Source organism: Pyrus communis, chromosome 11 (assembly GCF_963583255.1).
Source record: "Pyrus communis chromosome 11, drPyrComm1.1, whole genome shotgun sequence".
Taxonomy (NCBI): Eukaryota; Viridiplantae; Streptophyta; class Magnoliopsida; order Rosales; family Rosaceae; genus Pyrus; species Pyrus communis.
Genome location: NC_084813.1, coordinates 18,166,638 through 18,181,543, shown reverse-complemented (window position 1 = coordinate 18,181,543; position 14,906 = coordinate 18,166,638). Strand labels below are relative to the sequence as shown.

At 36.2% G+C, this 14,906-nt stretch overlaps 1 protein-coding gene across 1 annotated transcript; it reads left to right on the top strand.

The window, feature by feature from the left end:
• Positions 1 to 7,042: 7,042 nt before the first annotated feature.
• Positions 7,043 to 8,942, top strand: LOC137709115 (uncharacterized). The gene is made up of 3 exons (XM_068448239.1): positions 7,043 to 7,582; positions 7,644 to 7,743; positions 8,488 to 8,942. Exons 1-3 carry the CDS (start codon positions 7,043 to 7,045, stop codon positions 8,940 to 8,942), a joined length of 1,095 nt encoding a protein of 364 aa, XP_068304340.1.
• Positions 8,943 to 14,906: the final 5,964 nt, after the last annotated feature.

The window sequence follows — 14,906 nt, the reverse complement described above, 5'->3', positions numbered from 1 at the left end:
ACTAAGTGATATATTCATCCTAATTTTAAAACTAGCAAAATATGAAAGACCTGATGAGCATTATTATGTCTTATTTCTTTATTTAATCTTTTTTTTAGTACAACAATATATTTTAGACTAAGGGGAGGGGGAGTTCAGTTAAGCCACACAATGGGCAATCTAATTTGGTATTAAATTCATCATTTACAAGATTTGAACCTAAGGCCTCTCACTTACAAGTGAAGAAGAATATCACCAGACTGTAGTACTGAGTATCAATTTTCTTTTCTCTTTAAAAATGACTTAGAGTTCGTTTGGATATACTTTTAAAATGATCAAAAACACTTTTGGTGAAAATGTTTTTAGAACTAATCTTTGGAAAAAATGCAAGTAAATTCTGAAAAAGCACTTAAAGTGCTTTATGGAAGTAACACATAATTAGTGCTTCTTGCCGAAAGCATTTTAAGTGTTTTTGAAATCCAAAAATATTTTCTCTTAATGCGCTTTCAGCCATTTTAAAAGCACATCCAAATGAGCTCTTATTTTTCTCATTTTAGATTTCACCATCTAATTCTTGGACACTTACCTTGTTCCCAATTGGATTGCTTTCTTAGTGTAGCATCTTTTTGTTCGCTGTACACGTGATATTTTCGTTTCTCTTTACAGCTCCCTAATTCCCAAATCCCAACTATCACTCACCCTAACCCAAATGGATGCCCATCAAACCACCACCTCTTGGTCCACCTATCTCCTCTTCACCGCCATCTGGTACATCTCTATCCACCACTACCTAATCTCTAATTTCCAAATTAAATTTTTTGTGTATTTGATGAAAATTTTGAATTTTAAAACAGATTATAGTTAATGCTATGATAATTGGGATGCAATTTCTGATTTTTTTTTATATTAATTTGATCATGTGTTCATAGTTCATATATTATTTTGTTTAGCTTAATTAATTGACATAAAATTTTGTTTTTATCAACTAATATGTGCAGAAATTAAAACTATGGAATGATATTAAAAACAAATATCATCATCTTAATTTAGACAATTCTATTTCGGATAGTTCCACTCCAATTTTGGATTTTTCCAATCTAATGATAGATTATCCTCCTAATAGTTGAGATGAGATGTATATTGGTGAAACCTCTAGACCTACAAATCATACTTTTTTTTTGGAATATAAAACCTTGTCGTGGACAAATTTAGTCTTTGTCGTTGTAATTGTATTTGTACCATGAATATGAATAAAAATTTAGTATTACAATCTAGTATTTTTTTTTTCTTATTATTTTTTAAAACCTTGGCGGTATGAGGGAAACTTATTGATATGAAAAAAGAGAGGTTACACCTAGTTAGGAAGGACATAAACCTTACCCCTCATAGAGCAAGAAAATAAAATACAAGAAAAGAAGGGGGACATGGACATTCCCTCTTTTGAAAAAGAATATACAAGAAAAAGAAGGGGTGGACATAAGACCAAACCTCTCTAAATTAAAACCTGAAAGGTAAGAACCTGCAGGACAAGCTGCAAAACAAAAAAGGGAATCCAAAAAGATTAGGTAAAAAAGAAAATCACATATCAAGAATGGGAGACAAACTTGTAGGTCGGCATGCCCAAAAAATTTGAATATAGAAAAGGATGAATGTGTATAGGAGGAGCGGCATGCCAAACAAGTGAAGACGAGAGAAGCCCTAAATTGGCTAATTTGTCACCCATTGCATTCCTTCTCAAAATATATGAGGGCAACGGAATACCATGACATGTAATCTGGAATACAAATTTTCTAACGTCCCTAGAGCGACCAAGCAGGAAAAAAAGAACCAGAAGCAAAACAAGACATCATGCTAGAAGAGTCACTTTCAACTTTCAAGCCATAAATTTTGCCAACTCTGCACATGAGCCAATTTTACATCAAGGATGACAACATGAAGCTTTACATAGAAAGAAGTACGATGCCCCAAGCTCAAGGAAAAACCACCAAGAAAATAATCCACAAAATCTCAGAAAACCCCATCACAAGCCCCCAAGACCCAGGTTACCTTTAGCAACGCAATTAGTATTTACCTTGACCCAAGAAAATGGAGGGGGATGCCAAAGAACATTGATTATAGAAAGAGTTTTACAAGAATTAGCTGAGATTCCAAGAGAGGCTAAAATGGAACGACAAAGGCGTGAAAATGAAGGAGACGTACTTTCAAATTCCACTTTATTACGCATCTTTAAAATAGCCATTAGTAAGAAAACTCCTGATGTTAGCCAAACATTGCGAAGATGTGTAGAAAAACGTTTTGACACAAAAGTAGGCTATAAATTCGAGAAGCGACGCATAAGCGGAAGAATAGTACCAAATTGGGTCACAAGACAACACCAAGCACGTTATGCAAATTCACAACTGAAAAAATAAGTGCTCAATAGATTCAAAATTCTTGTAACATAGTTGGCATATTGGAACTGGAGGAATACCTTGTCGCTAAAGTTGATCCTCAATTGGGAGCTTTTTGAAAAGGATCCTCCAAATTAAGCATATGGTATACAATTTCTCAATGCTTTCCAACTAGAAATTATAGTTCTCTGTATTGCCAACTGAAAAAAATATAAGTTAATAACACAAATAGAATTGAAACTTGCAAGATTTCATGGTTGAAATAGTTGGGAGATAGAGAGAAAGATACATCAATTCGTGATGTTGGTTGAATGGACAGAGACATCAATTCATGACTTTAAAGAAATGGGCAATTCTTGGATAGGTTAAAATCCCAATTAAGATATAACGTATAGCAATTCGTACTAAGGCCAACTCCAAACCATGGCCTAAAATCTATAATTCCCCTTCTTTTCCACCCCCCCCCCCCCCTCCCCCCTCTCAAATCCATTCCAACCCAAGTTCTAATTTGGACCTAAAACTTAAAACCTAAAAAAAAGCTAGATTTAGGTCAGTATTTAGGCTAGATTAGAGGTGTAGCCCCCACCCACATGGGTGTGTCTCCCACTTGCATGCCAATAAAATTGAGCCTAACAACTCTTTTGGTTGATCAACGGCTCACATTAACATGGGTTGTTGGTTATCCACTGGTCCACATTTAATCTAGTTAATATTTTTGTTTTATATTTATAAATTTATTGAATCAAACGACTGAGATCGAATGTGATCAAATCTAACAGTAAAAAAAAAGATCTACGGCCCAAATTTAAATTCAACGGTTAAAATAATTATAAAAAATTATTTAACTCAAAATTCAACCAAAAACTCTATATATACCTATATATTTGTTGAAACATCCACGCAAAACTCACTTTTCTCCTACAATTCTTCCAATTTTTCTTTCTACCATCTTCCAAAACCATGTGTCTTGTGTTTGTACATCTCTATCAAGTGTTTCATATTCTTCTGTAGTGTTTCATGAGTTTCATGTGTCGGTTTAATGATTTTTTAATGTTTATCGGAATTTAAATATTTTTAAGTTAAAATGTTCATAAAATTAATTTAGGATAGTCTACATAATTTTTTTTTAAAGTTAATTGAAAAAAATTAGCCTAAGTTCATTCTTTAATAATCTGGAGCTAGAATTTTAGGTCAGAAAGGTTGGAGCAGAAAAACTGTTTCTCGGTTAAAACTTAAATTTTTTGGGCTAAAAATTTTAGGTTTTAGGCCAAGGGTTGGAGATGGTCTAAAAGTCCCATAAATTAATTAATTTTCAAATCTAATTGGGTCTATGTTTATGAATAAAATTACCACATAAAGGGAAATATAACGAGCAAAACAAGGTGAACCAAGTATGAAAAATATGAACTGGAGTGCAAAGCTGAAAAAGAGATAAAAGAGAAAAGGGGAAATTAGCTTTCGGGTTTGGAGAATGAAGGAAATATGAATTGGAGTGCAAAGCTTACCATTACCGCGTCGACCAGCAAGATTGGGTTTGGAGATTGTTTCCAAACGTTCAAGAGTGCAGAGAGAACGTGTTTGAACGAGAAAGATAGAGTGACTAAATGAGCTAGCTGGGAGCCTGAGATTGCTTTGTGTTTTTCTCCATTATTTCAAAGCCAAACGACATCGTATTGCCCTTATAACACTTGGAAAAATTTTGGGTTTCAAAAATTTGGGCTGTCTGCTAGAAATAGTTTTCTCGCTGAAGACTTATGCAACCCGAATAAAAAAATTTCTCGTTGTAGGTGTGAATAAAAGGCGCCCTATTTAAAACTTTTTTGAAAATTATAGTGGGAGTGCTACAATGAGAACCCATTTTCCTTACTAAAAATTTTATTCAATGAGAAAAACATAATTTCCTCACTAATATTTTGGTGGGAAGGGAATATAATTCCCGCTTAACCTAGAGTGAGAAGAACAATTTTTCCTCACTAGCATTATGTACATCAACAAAACAATTTTCTGGTTTTTTAGAGATGTACGGAGACTAAATGACTTTTTGCAAGAACTCAAAAATTTCCTCGTTGAAAGCAACTCTATAGCGTGGAAGATAATTTTCTCGTTGAAACGTTTCTCGCTAAAGGACCGATTTGTTGTAGTGAGATGGAATGAAAGGACACCAAACATAGTGGAAACCCAACTCTTAAGTAAGAGGTCTTATGTTCAATTTTGTGAATAGTGAATTCGATACCAATTTATTTCTCTCTTGGTCTCTATGTATGTCTAAATATCAAATTAACCATTATTCACCATTTTCATTTTCCCCAATTTTTGTTTTGACAAACAGTTGGATAATGTATATTAAACTACAGTCCGTTTCCTACTTATTAGCAAAACACTTTTTCTTTGTCAACTAAAAATTGGTGAAAAGACCAAATTAACCTTGTCAACAAAACTAAAAAAATAGCCAAAATAAAAGTTATGGACAATATAATAAATTAAACACAAAATTAAACACAAAATTAAACAAAATAACTAAAGAAAATGCTTGAAGATGATTATATCATGCTTGAAGATGGTTATATCAGATGGGGGTTTCTGAAGTCTTTGTTTGCCATTGCTTTATTTTCCAGTCGATTCATCCTAAATGTGTAATGTTTGCCCCTGCTCTTCTTCGATTTCCTCTCAGGCTTCTCCTCCTACATTAACACCCCTATAAACCTCCTCAGGTCCGTAACTTCACCCACACTCTAAAAGAAGTCAATCTAAAATATCTAGCAAACCAAACAGAAACATCGACAACAACAAAGTTAAAGGCCAATAAAGGTTGCAAAGGACAACATCTAGCCTTTCCTTAATAGCACTCGATTCACTAAATTGTCTAAGTTGGTCCATGAAGAACCATGTGGATCAGTTGCCTTTCCTGCTAGTTTCTTCCACTCCATGGCCTTATTTTTCATTTTCTTACCCTTCTCTCCCACAATCATCTCTTTGACAATCTTCTCGACATCGTCTCTCTTGGCATCCCTACTGATTTCCATGCCAATACCCCATTCACTACAAGTATAGAGACAATTTGTTTGTTGTTCGCCGAATAAGGGACAACAGAGCATAGGCACTCCAGCAGACAGACTATCCATGGTTGAATTCCAACCACTGTGTGTTAAAAACCCTCCAACTGATGGATGGTTAAGGACTTGCTCTTGTGGGCACCAACTTGTTATTAGACCTTCAGCCACAAACTATTAAGGCAGATAATGAAATAGATAAGCAAGCTATTAGTTAGCTAAAACTGTAAACCTTTAGCTGTGGTTATTGTGTAATTAGTTGTAGGAGCCAAGGGCATTAAGGGCATTAATGCATCAATCCTTTAGCTATATATACTCTCTTGTACTGATGTAATTATTCAAGAAAGTAAATATCATTTTTTACAGAGAGATTTTATGTTTCTATATGGTATCAAGTTGGCAACCGCCTCACGGCTCTCATTCACCCACCGCCTCGATCCTCTTTCGCTCACTGCCTCGATCGATTTCTTGATTGATTTCTTTTGATTTCTTCCGATTTCTTGATCGATCTCTACCTTTGATCTGTAATTTCTGTCCCGATTCATCATGGCATCCCCCTCTGAACCATCATCTCCGATGGATTCACCGCCATTACCAAACCCTAATCTCTCTGGAATTTCTCCCTCTCCAACTTCGTATCTGTTTCTTACGATTCAGAACATCAGAAGTATGGTACCTATCAAGCTCAAGCGCACCAACTATCTCTCATGGCATGCCTTGTTTGCTCCCATTCTTCGTCACTATAAGCTCATCGGTCTTATTGATGGTACTAAGCCATGTCCGGGTCCTTTTCTCCCTGATCGATCTGTGAATCTAGTGTTTGAGCAATGGTTTGAGAAGATCAAAATCTGTTAATCTGGTTGAATTCGACCCTCTCTGAAGATCTCATTCTTTTCACGGTTGGAGTATCTACATCTCGAGAGTTATGGCAGAAGCTTGAACAACGTTTTGGTGGAGTATCTGATGCTCATGTTCATCAACTTCGCTCTCGTCTTCAATCTATTCAGAAAGGTCATCAATCGATCTCAAAATATCTGCAACAAATCAAGGAAATTTCTAATTCTCTCACTGCCGCTGGTGTTCCTATCTCCAATCGAGACCTAATTGCAGCGACACTTCATGGCCTACCAGATGAATTTGAGTCGTTTATTGACTCAATCATGCTTCGGTTGTCTTCTACTTCTCTTGATGAATTACATGGCCTGCTGTTTACAAAAGAATTATCCATGGCTCGTCGTAAGCAAACTGGTTCTTCTTCTGTCACTGAGCCATTTCAGGCATGCTCGTCGTAAGCAAACTGGTTCTTCTTCTGTCACTGAGCCATTTCAGGCATTCTCTGCTCACTCTCAGGCACCATTGCTGCCTACGCCTGCATATTCTTCACCACTTCAATCTTCCTTCCATTACAACTCTAATCGTGGGAGACAGAATCACACATTTAACAGAGGCAATCGCAATCGCCATACCAATCGTGGCTCTTTCAATGGTAATCATCGTGGTTCTTAAAATCATCCTCAAGGCTCCTGATCAAATTATCAAGGCTTTTCATCCTCTTCTGGCACCAAGAATTCATGTCAAATTTGTGGTTCCACTAGCCACGAAGCTATTGACTGTTTTGATAGGATGAATCCTGACATCTTTGGAAGAGTACCACCAGCTAAGCTTGCTGCCTTATGTGCTCATTATTCTTCCAAACCCTCTCCCTCTTGGCTACTGGACTCTGGAGCTACATCACATATTACCAATGATATTGCAAATCTTTCTGTCTCCTCTCCCTACACCGGTGAAGACAAAGTCGATATCGGAGATGGTAAAGGTTTGTCCATTAAAAATATTGGTTCCTCATATTTACATACTCCTCATACTGATTTCAAGTTGGGTAATGTACTACATGTTCCACATATGAAGCACAATTTATTGTCTGCTTATCAATTTCTCAAAGATAATGATTGTTCTGTGACTTTTGACCCTGATAGATCTACTGTAAAGGATCGTGTTTCAGGGAAGACGCTTTTGCGGGGCCAAGTTGAAGATGGGTTTTATCCTCTGCAAGGTTTCAATAGCACTGTCATTTCATCCCCATCAGCTTTCATTAGGGTCAAAGCACCTGTGAAGATTTGGCATCGCAGATTGGGTCATCCATCTTCTTCATTGTTTCAAAAGGTTCTATCCAGAAATAATCTTGTTGTACATGGCAAGACCACTGTTGATTTCTTTTGTTCAGATTGTGCTCTTGCTAAAAACCATAAACTTCCATTTGGATGTGCAAGTTCTACTACAAGTCACAGTCTCCAACTACTTCACTGTGATCTTTGAGGTCCTACGTCTGTTCTCTCACCTAGTGGTTTTAAGTACTATATGTTGTTAGTAGATGACTACAGTCGCTATAGTTGGTTGTTTCCTTTAAAGGCCAAATCTGATGCCTATTCTACTTTTGTTGTATTCAAAAAGTATGTAGAGACCTTACTTGGAAATAAAATCAAAATTGTACGCTCCGATTCAGGGGTGAATTCACTAGTACTCTATTTCAGTATTTTCTTCGTTCTCATGGTATTGTACACCAATTAAGCTGTCCCCATACCCCCGAACAGAATGGTTGCGCAGAAAGGAAGCATCAACATATTGTGGAAACTACTCGAACTTTACTTGTTGCATCTAATGTACCTCATCTCTATTCGGTAGAGGCCTTCTCCATAGCTGTGTATCTTATCAATAGGTTGCCAATATCTGGATTATCTCAATCTCCTTGGGAACTCTTTTTTCAAAAACCCCCAGATTACTCTAGATTGAAGGTATTTGGCTGCCATTGTTTCCCATGGCTTAAGCCTTATGTTCATTCCAAGTTGGATCCTAAAAGCAAAAGTTGTATTTTTTTGGGGTATAGTTTACAACACAAAGGCTACAGGTGTCTTGAACCTCAAACTGGGCGAGTAAATATTTCTCAACATGTGCAGTTTGATGAAACTGCATATCCATTTCACACTATCTCTCAACCAGCTGCTGCAGTTCAAGCCTCTAATTCACCTGCTATGGATTTACCTCTATTCCTCTATCGAGAATCTCCTCAGAATCTGCATCTTCAGGATCCATCATTGGTGCATCACAAAATCCTGATTCTTCTAGTTCTGTCTCACCTTCTGATCTTATTGGAGCAGCATCGAATCCTACATCTTCAAGTACTTCATCTTCTCAAGTACTTCCCCGTAACATTCATCCCATGGTGACTCGTTCCAAAGTTGGCATGTACAAGCCTAAAGTCTATGCCGCTACCAAGCATCCCCTTCCAGTAGATATTGATGTTGTTCCCACTACATATCTGCAAGCCTCTAAACATGTTTATTGGCGATCTACTATGCAAGATGAATTTAATGCCTTGCAATCTACAAGAACTTGGACATTAATACCTCCCACCCCTACTCAAAATGTTGTCGGTTGCAAGTTGGTTTTTAGAGTTAAGAAGAAGCCTGATGGTCCTGTTGACAAATTTAAAGCACGCTTGGTTGCAAAGGGGTTTCACCAATAAGAAGGCATTGATTTTCAAGAGACTTTTAGTCCCGCGGCTAAACCTGTCACAATTCGCGTTCTTCTATCACTAGCAGTGCAATTTAATTGGTTTTTGAAGCAATTAGACATCAGTAACGCTTTTCTTCATAGGGATTTAAAGGAATCTATGTACATGCAGCAACCTCTTGGCTTCATTGATTCCAGCAAGTCTCATCATGTCTGTCAATTGCGAAAATCTCTGTATGGCCTCAAACAGGCCCCCCGAGCTTGGTTTGACAAACTTTTTCAAGCCTTCCTACAATTTGGATTTGTGCAATCTTCTTCTGATGCTTCATTATTTGTTCTTAAAGATCCATCTCCAGTCATTGTTCTTGTTTATGTCAATGACATCTTAGTCCCTGGCTCAAGTTCCTTTGTGTGTAATTAGTTCATTCAAAAGCTCAGTACTCTTTTTCCAGTTAAAGATCTTGGTCCACTGCACTATTTTCTGGGATTAGAAGTTCATAGATCTGCTGAAGGTCTCTTTCTTTATCAAACCAAATATCTACTGGATCTTCTGAGAAAAACTAATATGGATTGTGCCAAGCCTTGTTGTACTCCTCTTGGTTCCACAAAACTTGATCACACGGGTCCTCTTCTCTCCAATCCTACTGAGTACAAATCTATTGTTGGTGGTCTGCAATACTTAACATGGACCCGTCCTGACCTCTCATTTGCAAGAAATCAAATCTGCCAGTTCATGCATGTTCATCGAGAACAACACTTGCAGGCTGCAAAACGAGTTCTTCGTTATCTCAAAGGAACTATATCTGAAGGAATTTGGTTCAAAAAGGGTTCTCTTCATCTCACTGCTTTTTCAGATGCAGACTGGGCAGGATGTACATTTGATCGACGTTCCACCAGTGGTTTTTGTGTCTTTCTGGGTTCAAATCTTATTAGTTGGAGTGCAAAGAAACAATCCACTGTTGCCCGTTCATCTACTGAAGTTGAATACCAGTCCCTAGCCCACACTGCTGCAAAAATTACATGGATCTGTAAAATTTTCCGTGATAATGATTTCTCTCTCTCACAAGTTCCCAATCTCTGGTGTGACAATATTTCTGCAATCTCCCTAGCTTCTAATCCGGTGTTTCATGCCAGAACAAAACACATCGAAATCGACTATCACTATATTCAAGAATTAGTCTTGGCTAAGCTCATCAAGGTTCAGTTTGTTTGCAGCCAAGATCAATTGGTTGATGTTTACACCAAGTCTTTCTCCAAAGGCCGGTTTCGTTATCTCAAATCCAAGTTTCCACTTGGTTCAATGGTTGATCCCAAGCTCAGCTTGAGGGGGTGTATTAAGGCAGCTTGAGGGGGTTCAATGGCGTTTGTTTGTTTGTTTGTTTTATTTTATTTTTTTAATTGAAGGAAAGAGGAAGAAAGTGAGAGAGAACCGAGGAGAGAGGGAGAGAGATTTATTTTTTTATTTTATAAATTAGAGATGATAAAATCACCTCTAGGTGAGGTTTAAATGAAAACAACAAATTTTTTAGTTTTGTGAAATTACGTTATTTTTCTTAACTTTTTTGTTGTGGTAAAAGGCGAAAAGTCTTTTTACCTTCTTTTGATTGATAAAAAGATTTTCATTAATATGTAGTTTATAATAGCTTGTTTCATGTTAAGAACATGCAAGCCCATCTCCACCTAAATGATTCCCCCACGTTTGTCTACAAAACTTGACTTTGTCTCTTCTATTCCTACCCATAAATTTAAAGGAAAACTAATGAAAATGACTTGAAAACTTTGAGTTTTAACTATAATGACAAAATAAAGGGTAAAGTGAATAGTACCAGGATTGACTTTTTAGTGTAAAAATGTAATTTTTCGTTAAAGTGAACAATACTGAAAGCTTTTTGTTAAAGTTCTCTAAATTTAATTTATACTCATATATACCCACACACAAAGTGTGTGTGAAACTTTTTACTTTTATTTTTAAAATTGAAGAAGAGATGAAAGAGTGAGAGAGAACGTGAGAGTGGAGAGAGAGAAGTTAAAAAAAAAAAATTAGAAATGATAAAATCGCCTGTGGATGTAGGTGAGGTTTAAACAAAAAATAGTAAAATTTGTTTTGTGAAATTAAGTTACTGTCCTTAACTTTTTTGTTGTAATAAAAGATAAAAATGTATTTTTATCCTTTTTTGATTGACAAAAAGAATTTTATTAATATGTAGCGTAGATTAGTCATTAATTGGAAACGATAATTACTCAATATGTTATTAAAACATGCATATTACTATTTCTTTGTCCTTATTTGGCGGGTAAAATATTCCCAAAAATGTTAATATAATTAAAATAGCTTGCGTGCTGGTAGAATCTACTTGACGTATGTAGAAAGTAAGTGAGAAGGTTGTTAACATTATTTTGGAGTTGAAGAAATAATTTCCGTAAAGGGATATGATCTTTCAATCTTTATGTATTAACCGAATAAATGTTAAAAATATCAACCATTCAAACTACTAATGTGTATAATTTCATAGGCTTTTGTTAATCGTTTATGTAGCATGGGTAGAGCTTATGTTTTGTATTTGAGGATACTAATGTGTGAAAATTAGAACGTTTTATCGCCTTATTGGAAATTAGAACCACATTTCAAAGTGCATATGCAATTTAGTAATACTATGTAAATTAATTTTTTAGATTAAATTATTATAATGTGTCACAAGTAAAAAAAAAAACGTTAATCAGTACTTAAGTAATAATTTAATTACCAATAATCACGTCATATAGTAACCTTTGCAATTACTTCTACTGGTAAAAAAACGTGAAGGTTACATCCTATTAAACGGACGACGTGAAACTAAGCGTTGTTTTTCATTCTCACTGACTGGGTCCATTGGGCCGCGGTCCACCGAGAAATTTTTTATAGCCGTTAGAAAGAAAGAGCTCCCTTACATTTAAATCGACGGCTCAGATTCACTCAATTCAAACCTCGATGCAATCAAAACACCACCCTCACAAATCCCTCCGATCCTATAAACAAACGGTCCCTTTCTCTCTCTCTAACTCTCTGAGATCTTCGTCTAAAATTCACAACCCTCTCTCTCTAGAACTCGCATTCTTGCTGTGATTCGATTCCATGGAAGGTACTCTCCTGAGTGTCCTCTCTCCCCAATTATTTCTTGTTTTTGATTTAATTTCTTGTTAAATCGTCGAGCGAGTGGTAATTCAGATCAAGCGGTGGAAATGTTCCCCAAAACTGCAAAGACTTCGTTCCAAATCATGACTCCAAGCCCTCTTCGACCTCTGAAGCAGGTTCTTTTTGTTTTATTTTATTCAATTTGCCCACTTTTTAATTTTTTAAATTACAAGAAAGTGTTGAATTTGAGGTTCGGATTCGATTATTACTGCTTCTTACAGTTTTAATTTTGTTTCCGGTCCAAGAAAATGTAGAATCGGGAAATTTTCTGACTCAATTTCATCCCTCTTTTTCTTGAGTTAAAACTTAAAACCCGATTACAACACGGTTGGACAGTGACGTAAGCGACAAAGGTGGGTAATTTCTGAAATTCTTGGTTTTTTAATCTTTAATTTTCTTAAAGGAAATTGGGAAACTTTTCAACTAAACTGTTACATTGTGAATTTTAATTGAGTAGTTGAAGTCAGGCTCTGATTATATCATTATTTTCAGAATGTACTCCTGATATTGCTACCAAACCCGTCGAGTGAGATTCTGATTCTATTATTGGTGAGATTAGCCATGTTAACAAGGTTCTCCATGTCGGATGGTCCTTCCAGTTGTCCAGATGATCTCAACTGGCGTATCAGGTATATATAAACCACGAATTTCTGTTTGTTTATTTTGTTTCATTTCCCCAATTCAATTTATGACTTTGATTACTTCGACTTCGTGTTCCTGTAATGTCTTACAGGATAGATTTAAGGACTGGGAGTCTTCAGGTGTTGAGATTGTGCCGGTATTATCACAACCCCATGGCGTTTGGACAGGACAAAGTGGTTACATGTGCAGGTAGACCTTCACCCCATCCGCTCTAAGTTTCATTCAAAGTGGTTCCGCTTCTGAAGTACAGAATTAATGCTTTCTGTGGTTATACATTTTCAGGCTGCTTTTTCTAGAGCCAAGCAAATTTATAATCCTCTCTCCACACTCCACAGCTGCTGTGTCATGCAAGCAGAAGCAGATGACTGAGGTATCCTTACTGTTCTCGTTCACATTTGTCTGTGTGAACATATAACTTTGAAATCGGACAAGAATCTATTCTTGAGTCTTGATCTGCGCCAGACAAGGTGCTATCATTGCCTTGTTTACTAGTTTAGGTGTAAGTAATTTGTTGCAACATCACCTAATGTAGTCTTCACCCCAGGGCCGATTTTATTTAGCCTCACCAATAAGAATTTTGCTCTAGAGTTCAAACTTCTAAGTGTAAGTAGTAAATATATCTGAAAATGCTGCACGCTTTAATGATCTTGGGCCAAGCCATTTTACTTGAGGAAGTAAAGTTGTAAGGCGCATGTTGGAGGGAAGGTTTCTGCAGTAGATGATGTTGAGGTCACTGTCTATGACGTACATACCTGTTTTTGTGAAAATGGTGACATTTTCATAAATGCATGATACGTGTAAACAAAGAAAATGAAATATGAGTTTGCTCTCAATCTAAATTTATATCATCTGATTTGACTACCAAAATTCGGGTAATTCTTTAATCCAGCATAGTGTTTTGTTACAATCACTTTGAGGAAGAAAGTGATTGGAAGCATTGTATCTTCGTTCTGTTTTGAATCTTTTGAAAAATTCACTAAACGTTTTTGGTTTTGTTCTCATGCTTTAGGATTTCAAGAGAGAGCATATACTGCCAAGTCTGATGAAGTCAAGCTCACTATGAATTTCTTTCCGGACCCTACAATTCTAAACACCATTCAGCTGCTAAGTGAGCCTTTTGTTTTAATCACTCACAATTATTTCCTAACTTTCCTTCTCTCTTTGATTGTAATTTGTTGTTTCTAGATATCCAAATGCAGAAGCTTCATTGGAATTGCCCTGGTATGCCTTCTAAAAACTCATTTTATAACTACTGCTTGCTGTGACTGTGCCTAGAAACAAGCATAAGAGTTAACTGCTAGATAAACAAGAGTAGGAACCCCATAAGTGTCTGCTTCGACTGTCCTCTATGGGAAACTCGATTGCGTTGAACTACTTAAATTTTCTGCAATATGATAGTCTTAGAACTGCTGTGGTTGATGTGAATGAATGAATTGTTGCTGGATGCAGGATCCAGTTTTTCTTTATTTGCCTTGCACGTCTTAGATGAAATAGGGCCGCCTTGTATGTCCTGATTGCAACCTGTAAAAGCCCAAAGTTTTTCAATCAATAACCTGTTTTTATCAACTCAGTTTTTCACAATAGAAGTTTCTCCACGCAAAAAATTTGATTTGAAAAGATAAGACTTTATCCAACAAAACAAATGCTTTTTCGAATTAAAAATAGACTTGGGCAAACAAGAATTTTATTGCAAACAAGAATTTTTTCATTAGTGTTAGAAAAATACCCTCCCAATAAATGCTTTAGTTAATTTCTATAACTAGAAGTCTAATGGTCAACTCACTTGTTTCTTTAGAATCATTGACTTGTGTGTGACATCGTACGTAGGGTCCATATATGGTTTCAACTTGTGATCATTCACCTTGAATGTGTTACCACTTTACTCATTAATAATGTCGACAACCCCATGAGGATAAACCTTAGTAACCCAGTGTTGGCCGTTCCAGTCGAACATCAACTTCTCTAGAAACAACTTCAACCTTGAATTAAACAATAACACTTTCTAACTTGGTTGAAACTCTTTTCTAAATTTGATTGTCATAAAACCCCTTAGTTTTCTCCTTGTGGATATTCGCACTTTTATATTCTTCATTATGAATTTTGTCTAACTTGTTGAGTTGCAATTTACACTTATCACCAGCAGAATCATAGGCAAAATTTAGC

Excerpts from the sequence above, each read along its gene's own strand:
- LOC137709115 (XM_068448239.1), top strand. The coding sequence starts at position 7,043 with ATGAATCCTGACATCTTTGGAAGAGTACCACCAGCTAAGCTTGCTGCC. Across the intron at positions 7,583-7,643 it reads CTTCTTCATTGTTTCAAAAG|ATTGTGCTCTTGCTAAAAAC; the intron begins GTTCTATCCAGA and ends TCTTTTGTTCAG. Across the intron at positions 7,744-8,487 it reads TGTGATCTTTGAGGTCCTAC|AATCTGCATCTTCAGGATCC; the intron begins GTCTGTTCTCTC and ends GAATCTCCTCAG.